We start from the raw sequence: 18,837 nt of genomic DNA on the forward strand, positions 1-18,837 counted from the left end.
CATTAAAGAGAAAAGGCATTAATGGAGCTTTCTGCAAGTGAAGCAGTTAATGTATACAGACCAGCTTCTCTTCAGGAGCTTGTTTCAAAAGAAAATCACCTGTCTGCACTTTCCTAAGGTTTTTGTTATTAGAAGGCCTTTGCACAAAAGGAATCTGCCAAATTAAACACAGGAAACAAACGTGTGTATCCTTTCTACTACATTACACCCACCTCTGCCTCTTCTCCATGGTGATGCAGGCCTAGATGTGTTGGTAAGTCAGCATCTGCAGGAATCAATTCTCCTTTTAAACTGAATCGAGCTTGCATTCCCTACAACAAAAGGGTGGAAGGAGAAAAAGATTGTTTCTATTGCCTTCCACTCCATTCACCACTTCAAACACCAATTCTTGTATCGGCTGCTGCAAGGGAAGAGTTCAAACACTCCTCAGCTCAGACCTCAAATTCTTAAGAACTATTCCCCACTTTCTTAGCTTTCAGACCTGTTTCATCTCTGATTACAGCTGGCAGACTTTCATTTCCCAGTTCTCTTGAGCACGACAGCCTGAACTGTCCACCTATCATCCCATCCTGTGGAAAAAAATGGGAAATCTCCCAGCCCAACGAAATCTTACATATTAACCACATGACTAGCTTCTGAAGCCTTCAAAACTGTAACTGCTGAGAAGCATGACCCAGACACAAACATGAAAAAACAACAGTTTCTGCTTTCAAACCTTTTTGGTTTTCTTCTGCTGAGGCAAGGGCAAATCTTTCATCCATTCCAGCTTCTCAAATTCCACATTGTCCATGTGAATCCATTCCTTCTTGGGCTTCACAGGCAGATCATCATCTTTGGGGGGGAGGGGAGGGGGGGTGGAAATAGCAGTCTTACCTTCCAAGGAAGGAATCAAGATAATACTATTCCCTCTTCGCCAAGCTACTTGGCTTACATACAAGATTCATGTAAAATAAGAAAACGGTTTTCAAACTGACTGTTGGCTGATTCATAAATATCAAAGCTTTGAAGCTGTTTTCATCTTTCACGAGAGCTACAAAAGGAAGTGAACAGCACTGTAATGAAATTCACAGACAAGGCTAATTTAGGAGAAGTTGAGCAGGAGTCAGGACACAAATAAGGCAAAGTGATCAGAACCAGGGCAGAAAAATAGCATCAACCCTACTTTCAAGAAAGCAAACCATGTGTCATCCAGGAAGGGGAATGCTAGAGGAGATGTGAAATGAGTCAAAAGTATTAATCATAGAATCATAGAACAGTTTGGGTTGGAAAGGACCTTAAGATCATCCAGTTCCAACCCCCTGCCATGGGCAGGGACACCCTGCACAAAACTATGTCACCCAAGACTCTACCCAACCTGGCCTTGCACAATGCAGAAAGGTCCAAGCAAATTATTGGAAGCCAGTATGATTTCAGCCCAGATACACTAGAGAGAGGACAAACACTACTGATTGTGCTTTCGTTGCATCTGTGATGCTGCTCTTCATCCCATGTCCCCCACTAAAGGCTTGAGAAGATCAGCTTGAGAAGATCAAAACAGCTGAGAACTTACACAGCTTGCCTGAGAAACAGCTCAGTAGGGAACCTGGACAGTTGAACAAGAATTTCAAAGGTTGAAGTACTAAAGGAAGAAAGTACTGATTTAACTTTCTAAAGTGCTTTGGCTAGAAGAATCTTAGAAACAAGATATTTATACCTGACATCACAAGAGTTGCCCTAGGAAAGAGACAGAAGAAGACAGAAGAATCTCACGAGTGAAGGGACAGGAGAAATACAACCAGAAATTATCTGAACACTAGGATAGGTAATGCTTTGCTACCAAGATACTATGCCATACTGCCGTGAGAAGAGAGGAGCCAAGATGTCCTTGCTATCTCAAGAGACATCACACGTTAGAATAGGAACAGGCAGTCTGAGGGCATGAGAAGCATGAGAAGCAGCAGCATCACTCCTGCTGGAGCAGCCCAGAATTCATTTGCATTGCAGCTATTAACCCTGGTGCCCTGGTCTTCACTTGTAAGGAACAATGAATCCCACTGAGATGTTCTTCTTTCATCCCATCTTTCCCTGCTGATAACTGGCCTGAAACCTAACCTTTTAATTTCCTCCAATTAGCAGATAAACTTTCAGGAAGGGCACTCATTTTTTTTAGGATGAAGCTTTATCCTTATGATCAATATGGTATTGAGTCAGGCAGGGAACCAAGCACAGAGTTGTCTTCCTCAGCCAGAAAGCTGTTCCACAGAATTTTAGCCAAAGGCTCAGCACACATTTTAACTGAAGAGAGGAAAAAACATCTGAAACGTAAGAAAGCTGAATGCTTGTGGGTGGTAGATGCAAAACTAGAGGAAATGATATCAGCAGAAAAATGAAATCTATTAATATTTGTAATTGTTTTCTCCATTAATCACTAAATTGATACGGTTGAGTTAATCATTCTATGAATAGGATTATGCATATTATCACCAGCCCTTAGTATTATGATCTTGTCATAAAAAGAGAATATTGAGATATATTCCAAAGCATCAGCAGATTTTCCAGTTACTGAGAAATCCCTTCAGAGAAACACAAGCTGACAGTGCAAATGCAACATTTGCATTGAACTTTTTCAGAACTGGGCTGTATTAAAGGCTGCCACTCAACTTCTTTCCTTTCTTCTTTGTTCCCCTTTTGTCTCAGTGCCAGAATACACTCTTCCATTTGATAAGATTACAAGTTGCTGGATAAAGGTTTCACCATCTTGTTTATTAGAAACAGTAGCCTTTTATCTCATTATGGGACAGGTTTGACTTTTGAGCAATCCCATTGCTTTCTGTCATCATCCTCTCCCTGAGGAAATTCAGAATGACCGTTTATGCTGAGTTATTTATGAGTTTACTTCTGAGCACAAAGAAATGCAAAATCCCAACACTAAGTGCTAATGTCTAATTAATATTTTACATATCGTGTTGTCCAAGATGGGCTGCAGACATCAACTCAGGTGCTGGAAAGGCTTCCCTTGTTTTTATAGCTTTCTTTGTTCTTTCAAATATCCTGGGAAAACTCCTTTCCCATGCAGTCTTCCATGGGAAGCAAAAGATGCTGTCAGCACACAATGCTCTGAACACTGAGCTATTCTCAAAAGCACTACTACAATCTCGTTCAGCCTTTATTGGTTGAACAACCCACACCCATTGCTCCCAGGCAAGTAAGAGCATCGCTTAACCTGGTGCTGCTTGTGCACTCAATTGTTCTCAAAATAAAAAGAACAAAGAATTGTCTTTTTGATCAAGATGGATCCGTGGAAAAGTAAAACTTAGAAGATGCAGAAAAAGCACTGCTGAGTGAAGTGTCTTCCTCAATAAGAGGCTAATCAGCTTTCCTTCTCCTGCACACATACATACACTCACAGACTCATCCCTCTCATCAAGAAAATGTTATCTCTTGCAAACACCAAGCTGAAAGCCAGAAGTGATTCAGAGACCTCTTTAATCAGTTGCACTGGGACACAATGCATCAGAAGAAAGGATCAAGAGATGGAGAGAGACAAAAACTGACATGGAATTGGGGGTGAAGCATGCTAATGAGAAAGAGAGACATGCTCTGAACAAAAGTATGGGGAAGATGAGAATTAGAGCCTAAAACCACAACACTGAAAAAGAGATGGCTGAAGAAAAAAATGCAGTGAGTAAAGCAACAATAAGAGCAGAAGCTTAAGGGGAAAACAATTCTCCACCATGAGAATATATGGGTTGCTCTAGCTGCGGGAGATAAAGCAACTTTCTCCTCATACAGATATATTTTGAGTATTCAATAGTACTAAGAGGCAACAGCTCTGTGCATTTCTTCCAAAAAAGGAGAACATTCTACACTTTAATACTTCCCTCCATCAAAACACAAAGAAAAGAACTCTATTCTGTGGAAATCACCATATGGACTCTGAGATACAAGCCACAAAGCAGGGACATCATGAGTATGTCATGAAAGTCATATGTGCACTACGTGAGCCATCCCCTGAAGACAGTGTTCTCCATGCTATCCTACGTGCAAATCACTCTTACCTACCCAGCACCCTCTTGTCCCCTAGCAGTTCCAGTTAAAAGAAATTATTCAAGCAGCAGCTGAATCCCACTACCACTCTTCTGTTTCCCTGTTCACATGACTGAACAGGACAGCAATGTTATCTAGTTTAAAACACATCTTCACTTCAGGGACCTCAGAAAAAATTTCAAAACCAAAGCAAAATGTCCCACTGAACAGCTTACCTTCATTATGTAGTGTATTACCCTTCTAACCTATGGAGCCCAGCTGGAAATAAGAGAGATTTTCTTTTTTGACCCAAGATGTATGTACTTTTAAATATGGTAAATTCTGAGTTGGATAACTAATAACTAATGAAGTGCCACATCAATCCAATCTGGATTTATGCAAATACCATACAAACCTTACATTTATGTTGAGAACATTAATAACATGCTCTTACCTGTGATTTCTACCTTCATATTTTCTTCTTCCCTTACAGATTCTTCCAGACCAGACTCCTCCATGGGAAGAGATGATCTTACACCATGCTGAGCCACAGAAAGAGATTCCACAAACTCCTCCTGTCTGTTCTGTTCCATTTTTAATTCCTTCTTCTGGCCTTCACTGCCACCACGTCGTGACTTTAAGAAAGCAACTAAACTGGGATCTGCAAGTATTGACAAAGAGACAGACAGAGATGTGACAGAAAGTCTCAAAATACTTGGTATGTCTATAGCTCCTGCTATTTATGTTTTAGTCTTTTCATTCCCATTCCACATGCCCTCTTTTTCTATACCAACTATCACTTCTTTTCAAACTGAGACACTTGAATGGTGAGGCGACACCAGAGAAAGAGCTGATAAAAGTCTTTCAAAGTAAAACCACTACAAAAATTCTAGTTATTCTCCCAGCTTACAAATAAAAAGAGAATAATTTCTTTCCCCCTCACTGCCACTGAAGAGGCACCATCGTGGAGAGAATTCTGGTCTGTGATTTAGGAGAAGAACCCAGGTCTGGCAGTTTGCCTACTCAGTGCCACACTCAGGGGTGACAACCTGAACACTATAAGAATACATGGAACAGACACCACAGTGAATTACCTGCTCTTTATTAAACTGCACTAGTGCTGCAGCGCACGGTCTAGATATTGTGTTAGAAGAAGGAGATCTCGTTTGCTCTGAACTGACTCCCCATCCTGAGAGTCAGTTATGGTCTGACAACATCCAGAAACATAGTAATTCTTTTCATGCTTTGGAGAAGAGGAACATTTGGGAGGTAGGGGCACTTTGAAGGATAGATAATATTCCTATGGCTCTAAAATAGGAAAATATCAGACGATCATAATTTTACTTTCAAATCTGCTTTGGATACCACACATCATTTTGACTGAGCACTTTGTCTCCAAATACTTTTCACCTAGAATGCGGTGTTGAGGTGCCAGAGGTGAACAAGAAGAGCTTGTGCATTGTGACTCTAAAAGGTATAGAGATACTCCAGTAAGCAGCGTCACAGATGCATAGAGTGTAGACAGAATGTAACACTGACACTGGTTATCCACTGTTAGGATGACAATGGACAAGGGATTCAGAAGTGCTCTGTACCTGAGAAGTCATCTCAGAGAGGAAGTTACTCCTATGTCTCTGAAACAGTTCAGGATGCAGGGATCTATCCCACACTTGTGACTGCTGCACACTCTCCTCCTAGTGCAGTTTAATCTCCCTTGGTGAAGGACAGACATTCAGCCCAGGCTCATTAAAGCACATGTATTTTTCCTGTATGCAAGCAGATCTCCCAACTTTCTCTCACTTCATTGAGCACAGCAAGAAAAGGACTGTATTCATTATTTCATCACTTCACACAGACAGTCACTAACACGTCACTGATGATGCCAATCTGTGCACGGTACGTCCGAAAGTCAGCCTGGTTTTGCTCAGTCTCCATGGGCAAAACCAGAGCAGTATCACCAGTAAGATCCTGAAGACACTGTCCAGCATGAAACTGCCTACCCATCCTCATGCTCCACACCATGGACTCATCTGCTTTGTAATTAAAATGCTAATTCAGAGCCTGGGCACCATTAAACATCCACAAATGATTCACTCTCCTGAATATGGAGAAAAAGTCTCTTTAATCCACATTTCTCTACTTGTCCAATTCCTTGCTTCATCCATAAGCCAGCATTTTGCTTAGGAGTAGATTCATCATGCATAATTAACTAACCACAGATATTTCGGGAAGGCCAAAATTACTCCCAGTTTCCTTAAAGCCTCAAACTCTGAAAGATCTACAATTTTAACCCACAGGGCATATAAACAAATACACAGTTTTATAAAATAACTTATTGTACAAAAATACTTAAAATACATCCTAGCCTTCTAAAACTATGTAGTAACCATTCATTTCACTAATGTCCCAAAGGACAGAGCAGTAGGGACAAGAAGCATGAATGAGACACAAGGAGAAAGTGCATAAACAAGATCTTTTATGTGCACATTCCATTGCTATGAGCAGTGAAGTTAAAAAACAGGATTTTTTTCATCTCAGGTAGCTAGAAGAGCTCAGCTGCCTGAACGACAGATGTACCTACATAGTTCTGTCTGCAACTATTTTGCACACTTCCTGTGCCACCTTTCCAGTTATACCCAGGCTGCTTGCAATGAAGTCAAGGTTGTTAATACGATCTTTAAGCTAAACTTAGGCATTTAAAATACCACTCACACCTAAATTGGATGCTAGAGAATTTGAACTTAGGAGAATTTCAAAACCCCTTGTCTGCCACCTGTATCTGCACGTCTGCTCTTCTTGAGCATACAAAATCACCGAAACCAATGCCAGCAGTTTTATGGTGCCCTAGATTCCACAAATTCTCAAACACACCACATTCAGCCCTCTCCCCCATCTTGTCATCAGCATTCCCAGAGCACCACTGTGGACAAGACTCCAAAACAGAGATTAGACCCCTGACAGAACATCTGCGTCCACCAGCCAGATAACTAAAACGCTTCGTCAAGAACAATACCAGTTGTTTTTCTGCTCTGCAAGTACAGACTTAACCTGAAATCTCCCACATGCTTCCCCTACCTGGGTACTGACAGTTCTGGCCCAAGTCTCAGGCATTTCAGAAGGGAAGACCAAGGGTGCTCTCTCACCTTAGCACTGCACTTGGGAAAGCATCCCAAGAATAGCTTTGCTTTCTAATCTGCTTCAGAGAAGACATTTTAGGACCTCAATATATGTACGTGTAACCAGGTATTTGGTGTGCAAAGTAATAGAGTGCATGGACCGCCTTAACCCATAGCAAAGGGGAGATGAGACAGACTTAGGTTAAGCCCCCTCTCACTGAGGAATAAGCACTCTATTTCCTTCACAATTCTTACTCACAAGCTACTGACATGACATGGAAGCTAAATTATCCATGTATACAATGAGGAGGAACCCCAAGCTCCCACCTTTGATCTGTGAATTTGGTAAGACTTTAGGATAGCCACACATTCAGTAAACTTCCAGGTCTCTAGAATTCACCCTGGGAAACACATACCCAGCTGAGCCAGAAGCCTTTCCTGCTCCTGCAGGATCTCTTCCTCAGACATGGACTGTAGCTTTTCCAAGTTCTCTCTGTGAATAGCTTGAACTTCCTCCTCACTCTTCTGGCTTCCAAGACCCTCTCCCGTTATGAGACAAGGCTGCCGAGAGGTCAAAAAGTCACCAGCTTTATCTGTTAGATGAGCAGAGAAAGCAGTTAGTGATTTAATGTGCCTACATCATGACACCTGCATCTCAATTTTGTCATTACCACATTTGCATAATTTACTTTTTATCTTTGAAGCTGAATTAAAATAGCAGTTAAGAAGTTTAGTTTCGTTTCAAACAAAACTAAAATACTTGGGCTTTCATCCCATGTCACAACAAAATGTCATTTCTACCTCATTTCTTTAGGAGTTTTGGGAGGGATGGGGGGGGAGGAAGGGATTTTGTTTCCTTAATGCAAAGCAACAGCAAGAAAACTGGAGCACAATTCACAACTAATGAGCATTCTGCCAAGTTAGTGAATACCAGGCACCTTCTCTGTCCAGGAACACCTGAACCCACATTTGTACTTCAGCTGAACCATGATCCTGACTCAGTATTTGTTGAGTGAGATAAAGAATTAAAATGATTAGGCACACCAGTTTCTGGAGTGATACAAGACCCATTCTCAACATGGGCATGTTTGCTTCCAACAATGCCCTGTATTCACATATTAGAAGTTCCAGCAGCGGGGCATTTTACCTACCCTGAACAGGATCAAGTCTCCTTTTGTTACCTGATCTAAATCCTTTGTAAAGGCCCATTTTGTTTTACTCCAGCAGACAGGTAACATGCTCTTTTGGCCAGAATGAGACCCTCCAGCTGTGTTGTAGCCCACTATACAAGGGCCTGACTTAGTGTCTTGTCTTCTTATGTTTTGTTCATATACTCCAAATAGTAACTTGGAACACCCCTATGACACTAAACCAGCCAACCCTGAAAGCATCAACCCCCTGTTAGAATAGCATCAATGACACTCATCATATCAGTAAGGTTTGATGTAATTTCCACACCAGTTGTCTTGCTCATTGAGCAGAAAGAGATGAGAAGACAGAGTGACCTGGGAAAAGATTCAGCAAGCCTCACACCATCAGCAACTAAGCTGAGGGTTACCAGGCACAAACATGTTGTTACTACAAAAAAGGGAGCTCCTGAAGTGATCCTGCCCAACAATCCTGCTGAGGAGGCCAAGCCATTTTCTGATCCCTCTGTTGCGCTACTACATTTCAAAACCGTTCTACTTCAAGAGGATCACAGCTCTTGGGCTGCTGGATTTCCCTCTTTGAGATTTCTCAGACAGAAGTACACATGCACAATTGTAACAGGCTATTAGGCAGGCACAGTACACTGACCTGGATGGTGGATTTGTACATGGCAGTGCACAGCACATCCAGGGATTCTCTTACCAATTCTCTGACAAGAGTCAGGGCAGAGGGAAACTTAGATAAACAATGATAACCCTCAATGGGTTATCTGGCCTCTATATCAATGTGAAAAGGAGGGTGCCAGTGAAAAGCCCAGACACATGGTGGTCCTAGGTAAACAGTAAATAAAAGTCCAAGACAAAAAACATAAATGCCTGGAGATTCTGGTACCAGTTGAATTGGTTTCATCTTTCCTTGTCACGTTGCTGTCAGACAAGTAACTGCTGGAGGTGGCACTGACTCATCAGCACTGCCTCACAGCCTTCCTTATGAAGCAAAGCCACAGTCTCATGGCAGCAGATCTGGTGACAGAAGACTGAGCCTTCAGCTTCTAGGTAGGAGTGAGAACCCGCATCAGAGTAGTCTCAAACGCCTTCATGAGGCACAAGAACCACCCTCTTCCTAAAATTGTGGAAATCAAAGATGAAACAAGAAAAACTTTACATAGTAGAGACGAAAAGGAAGACAAGGACCTTGAAAAACAAATCTGTTTGGGCCTGTGCAAAGCAAAAAGGAAACCAGTGAGAAAGCTAACCCAATTTTTAGAATGTTAATTTGGGTCTCAGACCACTTCAAATCCTTCAAATCACATTCCAAGTGACCTTGAGATTCATAAACTGAGGACAGAAGTGCTACCTTACTTTAAAAATCAGGTGCAGTGATGTTACAGTTACTAAGGCTACTTAAATACAGTAGGCTGGATAAGCAGAACCTTCTCCACTCACCATCCCTGGAGCCAAGGAAAGGCGCCTCTGCTGCTGACCCCTCAGGATCCTGGGCGCCCGGAGCAGCAGATCCCACTTGCATGCACTCGGCAGCAGAGGGGGCTGTTGCTGCCTTTTCAGCAGCTCTTCTCGCTGCCATCTTTTGTGCAAAGATGCTTTTTCTTCCAGATGCCACCTTCACCTGCAAACAGGGAAGCCATGTGTCACCTCTTTCCAGACTCCCCCGCACACCTGCCACTAACAAATGTATAGATCCGATGCTAAAGACTCCTTCACATCAGACTCTGGGGTGTGATACAGAGAAGCTGCTGGCAGCCACCTGCATTTTCTATATGTGCATTATTCTTATCTTAAGACAGGTTTTAATGCTAGGACAGAAAGACAAAACATTACTGTTTTTTCTACCTAGAGAAGGAAGATGATTAATTAGAAATGAATTCAAGCCAGGCAAGTACACTTAAAATATCACCAAACACAACAGTTCCAGCTTTCCTGCTGTTCAGAAACTGCATTGCTGACTACTTTGGATTTCTGAGGATAAAAGAGGCTGTACTGCACCGTGCTCACCACATGCTTGGAACAGGCTTCTTATAAGGTGATTAGAGAGCAGGAGGGTGAAAAGATTTACACAGTAAGAAATGGGCACCTGGTGCTAAAATAATCCTGACTAAATTACTGTGTTGCTTGCCTAGGTGATGGAAGGACATGGCTGTGAACAGCTTTGCACAGGATGCACAAGAAATCCAAAGCAGACTAAGCAAAAAACCTCTTGCATATCCCTAGTCCAGAGAAGCTGCTCAAAAGACAGTCTGAACATTGGGCAGCTGCTTTGCGTACTCCTACATTAGATAAACAGAAATGGTAGTTTCAAAAGTATCGCTCTTTCAAAAAAGCTGTCCTTCAAAGTAAGCTACCTCTTCAAAGTAACAGCTATCAATCACATACCAATTCCCAGCATCTGACTCCCACTCAGCTAGCAACTCTTGCTACTGTAGCAATGCCTGGTGATAGCAGCCATGGTTTCCAGCTTTACAGCCTCAGAAATTATGCCAAAATCCAAAAAGCTGCAAAAGATAATCTGTGCAACCACACTCAACTGTCATGTCAGGAGAAATCGGGTGTAGCTTCAGTAAGTATGAACTTAAACCTGGTGGATAAATTAACAGAGGTTTATTTTTCTCTGAGGTTTCACTCTCAGAGAAAAACAGAACAGGATCAACTCTATTACAGCAGTGCAGATCTGATCCATCTCACTACAGTTAGCTGAGGGGGATCACCTTTTTCCTAAACCTAAAGGATTCCAGAGTTATTTAGATGCAGGGTGTGAGGTACCTAAATGGCAGCTTGGTAGAACTCTCTCCTACACTAATGTGCAAATGTGAGAGAGATGCTGAGCTAACTCATAACCTCCAGCAGGCCAAGTCACTTACTTCGAGTCCTACCACCCACCAAGCATCAGGCTTTGCTGTGATCAAATTTTAGTCATGAATAAGGTACCATAAAACAGCTGCTCCCAAACTTACCTCACTTTTTATCTCAGAGCGGTGAAATGTCCTTGGAAATGGGTCTCCAGTGGGCACTGGCATGGTCACCGCTGCTGCACTTGTGTCTCGCTCCTGCATCAAGAAATTAAAGCCCTGTAGAAACCATCACAACAGCCAGATATACATCACTTTATATCGTTTAGCTAAGAGTGGACTCAAAATCTCTCAGCTCTGCAGCTCACAAGCTTCCTGCTGCGTCACTGTCAGGCTCAGAATACCTTGTGCTTATTTAGAGATGAAGTGAGGTTATTTTCCAAAAGGCTGGGCTGCCAAACTCCAAGAATCAGACAAAGGAAAAAATCTGGGCCAGTGCAAAGCAATGAGAACATCCTCCTTAGAAAGTCCAGAAATTCACCCAAATCCCCACTGGAGCACATGCCTGCATGCAGGCAGCGTGACCTGTAGGCAGTCTAGACTGGAAAGCAGATTCAGACCCATATTTAGCCGACAGCAAAAATAGCCACGAAGAACTTTTCTTTCAAGAAGCTCCCTGAAGGAGCAGTTGTAGCACAACTACAGTGCTACAACTGCTTCACTACACTGTAGAAATAAAAAGCAGCAACAGAACCTTTCATCCTTGTCCATTTAGTTCACAGCATTCAAAAAAAGAAAGGAAAACCAACCGAATAACAAACCAACAAAACCCCAAACTAGAGCATCACATAAAACCTAGACATACAATAATTTTGCTGAAGACTGCTGTGATGTGTCGATCATGACGCTCCAGTCTTTCCTCTGGATCTTCATCCTCAAAGTGGACACAGGCACTTTTGACCTTTGACTTTTTTGGAGGAGCTGGAGTTAGAGCTGGTAAAGTATCAGGAAAATCTGGGGATGGGAAATAATAAGGGAAAAAAAGCAGTGAGGTTACTCATATGTAACTACTGCGCAATAGGTATCAGACCAAGGCTCCCTAACAGCACCTATTGCTCTGATGAGAAACCAAGATGAGGAAGCAAGAAGCCCTCTGTCTCTGACTTGCACTGGGTAATAGAGAGAAACATACTCAATTTTATTAGTTATGTATTAGCACCAAGGTCTTTTCAATGAGCTCCATAAGCAGGAAAGGGTACTAAGGCCTGACTGCAAATATTAATGGAAGAAGCAAGGCTTTATAGAAACAGTGTCCTTGCAGATTATGTTCAGGCATAATTCCACTGCCAGCTCTAACAGTGAGTGACTTGTATGATCACGAGCAAGACAAGGCCTCCTTTTCCCTGTCTATAAACTGGGTTCATGTTTTCTTACCTAGAACTAAGCACTATAGGATTTAAGTTGTTGCTTTTAAGAAAACACCTTGAGCTTCTCAGACTATTAAGTACACAACAGAAATGTTACAGTTAGTACTGATGGAGGAAAAAAAAACTGTAGGAAGGCAGCTTATCAAGCTAGATCTGCTGGCTGAAAGCTGGAGCTCTTAGCAGAGCTAAACCTCAGAGATACTGGGAACAGGGTCTGAACAGACTGCAAAGTAAGCAGCGAGTGTCCAATGGGTACAAATCACAGAAAACACCTCTTGCAGTGAGGATGGCAAGGTACCACAGGCAAAAGGCAATGTGTTGGAAACGTGGTTCTACTGGATGCCAGGAACACTGGACCAGTGTGTTTCCCGACAAGGCTAAGAACAAACAATACTGCAAGGAGGACACACATGCAGGGCAAAAGGAACACCGAGTTGAGAGGGAGGTGAAAACACAAGCAGTGAGGAAGACAGAAAGAGACACAGAATTCTGGTAATCCAAATAAGCCCACAAGGGAAATTACCATCCAACATGACCACATCCTTGCTGTCCTGTAGTGGGGGTCTCTCAGCATCTGTGGTCCTTTCCTCCCCTTTCCTCTTGTCTGCTTTCTTCACAACCTTTACTGCAGGTGAAGCTCTGGCTGCCAGGAACTGGTTTTGAAAGTGCAGCAGGTCTGCCTCAGACTCCCCAGGCTTTGGTCTCAACAACATCCTGCCTTCTTGCTCTTGCAATCCAGTCCTGTGTACTGTTCACATGGAAACTACTGCAGATGTGGAAAACTGGTTACAGAATTGGAGGTCCTGGAGAGAGGATGGGGACAGCAAGGGAAAACTATTAACTTTTGTACCACTCTGCTGTTCCAGTATATACCACATCCACCCTACTTCAGGATCACCCCAGGACACAACTAGTTGTACCAGAATCCCAGACAAACCATCCACCTTGTTCTTCGTTGCCAGAGAACATGCTACTAGACAAGCCAACACCTGGTCTAGCAGCCAGCTGGAAGCAGAATGGCATCATTCCAGCAAAAAGCCAGCCAACAACTGCATCACTGCAGAGTGCCAACAACACAGCCTTGGATTTGCAAAGCCACAGAAGCACCTTGTCCAAGACAACAGATTTCACTTCCTCCATTATCAACACCAACCAGAACATCAGAGACATAGTCTCATGCAAACCTCCCCCCTCCAGCATAAAGTCTTCTCTGAATCCCAGTATTAGCATTCCTGTCAGGATGAAACAGCCTGTGCATGTAGATTTGGACAATGCACTCACTCTCACTGACTGTGCTCTCCTTCACGCTCATATCTCCCAAGTGAAAACAGTTTTTCTTCCCTATCTAGTCCTTCTGCTCTAGCTCTCTTCTCTCTCAGTCTTTCACTGACCTCTCACTGACAGAAGTCATGTTATTTCCAAGCATTTTCATTCACTGCCCAGGCCAGTTTTAAATGGAAAGCCAAGGATGGTATTTATAAAGACTTCTACCTCTGTGCATGTAAGAATTTACTGGGAAGGCAACTATTCCTCTTCCGTTCTCTTGGGCATGAAAATACTTGTGAGTATTACTCTCACCTCTCATTCCCAGAGCCTGGGACCATCAATCTATTTCTGACAGGCAGCAAGTAAAGTGTTTGCAAATACATTTCACACTAATTGAGTCACTAAGCAGCACTAATGCTACAGACCTGACACCTCCCACACTTGGTATGTTGAAATGTTTGGTACATATTTGATCTCTTCCACTTTTCAAAAGCCCATCAGGACTCAATGACAATTTATTGTGAAGTATGGAAGGGAAGTGGATGTGGATTTTAAAACTGCAGTTATATGCCATATGGGAAGGCTGTACATATGAGAAAATGCAAAGCTTGGAAATGAGTCTCTGTTTTAATCTAAGACCAAAGCAAAGTTCAACCCCTGTGCAAATACAGCCACTGCTCTGAAACCAATATTTTGTCTTATGCTATTATCATACTTCATTGTAAAATACGTGGAGAGATATCTTGTGGAAAACATGCTAACAGACACAAGAATTACTGCATGCAGTATTTACCACCTATACTTGGAATAGTTACACTATTTTCAGGGTCCTCATTCTTGACCAAGGTTAGTTAGGTGTGATGCTGCTGGTTCCAAGAGCACGAAGAGCTCCAGAGAGTTCTATGTTTGTTACCTTTCTAAAATCAAGGCCTCAGTGTAAAACCACAAACCATGTAAGACTCGCTGAAATTCTTTTTCATGCCCCTTACTTTGTGCAAAAGCTGGACTAAAAGCCATTCAGACTTAAAGAGTTTTGTCTACCAAAACAAAGTGGATTTTCAGAGGTTTCAAGGTTTCCAGGGACTCTATTCACTTCAGTACTACATGGCTGAGGACCCAGACTTCTTCATTCAATGCCAACATCACGAGTTAGTTGCTTATTTCAGACATCTCAAAACACCAATCTTAATGAAAGCTGTAAGCTCAAGAGTCCCAGAACAACAACTTCCAGTTAAACCAAGCCTACACACGGCACAAGCAGCAGCAAGAGGGACATCCCTGTACCCACTGAACAACAAAACCCACCCCCAGCACTCATGGAAAATGCCCAATTTCTCTATCAATGCTGTCAAGGACATCTGTGGAACACTGCCGCTAGCAAAGGCTACTTCAGGGCAGGAAGGGAATGGGGCACACTGCTGTGGTGCATTGCTACTGTTGGAGGAGGGCTTAACAAAAACACTCCTGGGATGTCATTGTGGTTCTGACTGATGCTGAGAAAGCAGAAACACTCCCTTTCAGCACTGTTCCCTTGCAACTGCACAGGAAAATCTGCAACTTCTGCAGACAGCTCCCTTTCTGTGTACTCCTAGCATCAGCACATACCTATTGCTGTTAATTTATGGAGCTTTCTGCCACAACAGGGGCTCCAACAGTCATACTTCAGTTGATAGGTCTCTCTTTGATATGCATAAGTAGCACCACATGCATCAAGCCAAATGTTTCATGCCCCATCATCACAGGCTTCAAAGCCAAAATGGGGATGATGCTAAGATTAACAGACATAAGCAAGTGTGCTGCTAATCTTTCTGAAATAAGCCTCTTCCACACAGGGATCTCCATACACTTGTGCAAGTCTCTGTGTATTCAAATAGCTAAAAATACAGCAGGCCTTGAAACTGCTTTCATTTGCCCGAGGAATTGTCAAGCACAAGAAGCCAACTATGCAGTCATTGTCTAAAAAGGTTAGTTATTCCAGGAACCCTTTCCTCAAAGTCGTTCCTTCCTCCATAGGGATACAGAGGCCACCCAGAAGAGTTACAAGATGTCAATACAGAGGTGGGTGCTAGTTTGGTAAAAAAGTAACTAAAAGCTTTAAAAGTGTTCTTTCCATGACCCAACTGGGTCTAGAAATCTAATACAACCAAGGCCTCTGACTTGGTCCTTCTGCAGTCCAATGAGCTAAGAACTGCTTAAGTACATATGGAACTTACAGACAGAATGTAGTGAAAAGAGTTTGCTTTCCAATGGTACCTTTTTCCATGCCCCATGAAAGACATCCAAGCACACTGGCAACATTCACCTGGCCATCATAAAGAGAAACTCTTATCCACCAGAGCACAGAGAAAACATGCAAGAAAAATAACACTCTACTGATGATCAGGACTAATCCCAGCATCCTGTGGCTGGTTATCTCCGACCCGGCAGCTGGCTACTTAAGAGGTAACCACACACAAACTGTTTGCCTGGAGGGACCACCATCTAGCCAACATATGCAGCCTCATGAGGATATTATCATATGAACACATGTAAGGGATCAGAAATGCTGTCAAAGGACCACAGGACACACCAGAACATAGTGATTATTCTGTGAACACACTATCATCTGCTATTGTACTTTCTGTTTGCACTTAAAGTCTCAATAAGTATCTTTCTGTCTGTCATGCTCTGGACTTTCCAAGGATACTGTTTGAAAAGCCCATCAGTGCTGCAGGAAGTTTTACAAACTCAGCTGAGAGCAATGGTCTGAGCCAGGCTTCAAGAAGACACAAAAGCACAGAAGGCAATAAAGCAGACTGCTTCACATGCCCAGCACTTGTTTAATTTTGGATTAACCAGCTTCAGATCGAGTGTAAGCCTGTACCAGAGCATCACAAAGAATGGCATTTACCTTACAGATAAACTGAGGTCTACAATACTCCTCCAGTGCTTTCCAGAAGCAACATTTAAGCTTTGGAGGCACATTACCAACCCCTGCCACTACTCTCAGCAGATATAAAACATAAGAATAATCAGACACAGCATTTGAGCAAAGTACCACCCCACTCCTGGCCAAGACTTTTAGAGGTTCCACTGGGCCACAAAGAACTGCACTTTAATTGATATAATCCAATACCATTAGGGGGTTTATATTATTCTAGCCCATCTGCATTTGCAATGCAATTTTCTTGCACAGCAGCAGAGCCCTACAGCCCGAAGGAGACATATACAACAGAAGTCATGAACTAGACACAGTTATATAATAGAATCATATCACAGTATAGTTTGGGTTGGAAGGGACCTTAAAGCTCATCCAGCCCCTGCCACGGGCAGGGACACGTTCCACTAGCGCAGGTTGCTCCAGGTGTTGCCTCAAACACCACCAGGGATGGGGCAAGCACAGCTGCTCTGGCCACCCTGTGCCAGTCTCACCACCCTCACAGTAAAGAATTTATTTCCAATATCTAAACTAAGGCTTCCCTCACTCAGTTTTAGAGTCACTACACCTTGTCCTTTCCCTACCTCCCCTTTCAGAAAGCCCCTCTCCATATTTCCTGTCAGCCTATTTAGGCATTAGAAGCTGCTCTAAGGTCTCCCCTGAGCTTACTCTTCACCAGGCCGAGCAACCCCAACTCTCACAGCCTGTCTCCACAGGGGAGGTTACCTCCTTCAGAGGGAAGGTAACCACAGGGAAGTTAAAAGAGAAAAGGTAGCAAGGAAATGTAAAACCAAAGAATCAACTCTGACTCCTATCAGATTTGGGTCAAAGAGGAATACAAGGTACTGCTCTCACAATCAGTGCCTCAAAGTATCATATTTCTTCAGACCTGTTGGTTGAGGTAAGAAATCAAAAGGAGAGGCAAAGAGGCACATCTCAGCCTCTCCAAGGCAGTTCAGCAGTCAGTGGAAAAGTACAACTGCTCTGCTCTAGTGGTCAATGAATGCCTCACTCAGGATTCTTGGCTACTTTGCAAAAAAGGTGATGTACATGCTCTGCTCTGCCACAAAAACACTTTTCTGCACACAACAGTGTAATGACCAAAGCCCAGGCTCCACAAAAGAGTCAGTAACTTCTACGGGCTATAGGGAAAGCAGATACTTGTGAGGATGCTCCTCCCACAAGGAAACCCCCAGCCAAAGCTACGAGAACATCTCCTCAACGAGGCTCCACATCTCACGCTGGTCACATCAGACTCACTGTTACTTTGCCTGCCAGGCACACACCATGTGCACACACACAGCACCTCGCCTGCAGAAACGCTGCCGTCCCCAGCTTGCCTGAAGACTTTGCAACCAAGAAATGGTCTCAGCATGGCACGAAATGGAACTAAAAGCGAAGAGCTGCTATTAACAAACTAACGAGCAGATACGTCCCGACACTCCCACCGCTAAACGAGTCTAAACCGAAGTCTTACACCCGCAGGCGAGGCCCGGAGACTGACAGGGAGCTGCTCGGCGGAGGGACCCACCGCCACAGGGACCGCAGAGGGACCGCGGCGCCTGGAGGCCGCAGGGCTCCTGCAACCACGCTCCTCTTTACGCTACAGCACAACCAAAGCCCTGCATCCCCACGGCCTGCCCCGAGCACGGCCCACCTCACACCGCGCCCGGCCGCGCCGCTCACGCACCGCACTTCCGCCCGGTCCCAAGCCGGCTACTTCCGCCCGGCGCACGTCACTTCCACCCGCCCTTGCCGCCAGCGGCTCGGTGCTGTGGGGGGAGCCAGCGCCATCTTCTCTCTCCTCAGGGGCGCCCTTCGCTGTGTCCCCAGGGTTGCGGGCTTGCCGTGTTCCCGCAGTCCCTGCGAGGCAGGTCTCTTGTTGGCTCTCCCGCTGGCTGCGAGAAGGTGTGAGCAGGGTGTCCGCTGCTGCTGGTGCTGGTGGGAGAAACTGAACGTCTGCGGGCTTGCTCTTAGCCCGAGCAGTCCCAGTGCAAGTTCTCTCCGGGTGCTTTGGTTGGATATAAATACAGGGCACCTGAACCAAATAGTGTGTGTCTGCATGTCAAGAAATACATACATGTAAATACAGAAACTCTGCCTTTTCATTATTATAGGGCATTGATGTGCCTGAGACTGGAGGTGTTTCAGGAG

The 18,837-nt window shown here is 43.7% G+C and overlaps 1 protein-coding gene across 5 annotated transcripts in view; it reads right to left on the reverse strand.

Moving 5' to 3' along the window:
* RPAP1 (RNA polymerase II associated protein 1) overlaps positions 1 to 18,388 on the reverse strand; it is a 40,810-nt gene extending 22,422 nt beyond the window's left edge. The window contains exons 1-10 of one of the 5 annotated variants that reach the window (XM_061462314.1): positions 17,940 to 18,184; positions 16,336 to 16,521; positions 13,024 to 13,303; positions 11,939 to 12,087; positions 11,239 to 11,331; positions 9,716 to 9,896; positions 7,538 to 7,714; positions 4,460 to 4,666; positions 716 to 831; positions 213 to 311 (exon numbers count right to left, since the gene is read on the reverse strand). In XM_061462314.1, coding sequence (XP_061318298.1) covers positions 213 to 311; positions 716 to 831; positions 4,460 to 4,666; positions 7,538 to 7,714; positions 9,716 to 9,896; positions 11,239 to 11,331; positions 11,939 to 12,087; positions 13,024 to 13,213 — 1,212 coding nt within the window. In that variant the 5' untranslated portion in view covers positions 13,214 to 13,303; positions 16,336 to 16,521; positions 17,940 to 18,184. Of the gene's footprint in view, positions 1 to 212; positions 312 to 715; positions 832 to 4,459; positions 4,667 to 7,537; positions 7,715 to 9,715; positions 9,897 to 11,238; positions 11,332 to 11,938; positions 12,088 to 13,023; positions 14,703 to 14,807; positions 14,829 to 16,335; positions 16,522 to 17,939; positions 18,185 to 18,214; positions 18,234 to 18,373 lie in introns of those variants that run through there. The other 4 variants (XM_061462319.1, XM_061462316.1, XM_061462317.1 and 1 more) reach the window with 4 other exon arrangements.
* Positions 18,389 to 18,837: the final 449 nt, after the last annotated feature.

The sequence above is a fragment of the Pezoporus flaviventris genome, unplaced genomic scaffold (assembly GCF_033815535.1).
Source record: "Pezoporus flaviventris isolate CSIRO_AGI_PZ_B2104156 unplaced genomic scaffold, CSIRO_AGI_Pfla_v1 ptg000035l, whole genome shotgun sequence".
In the NCBI taxonomy this organism is placed as follows: domain Eukaryota; kingdom Metazoa; phylum Chordata; class Aves; order Psittaciformes; family Psittacidae; genus Pezoporus; species Pezoporus flaviventris.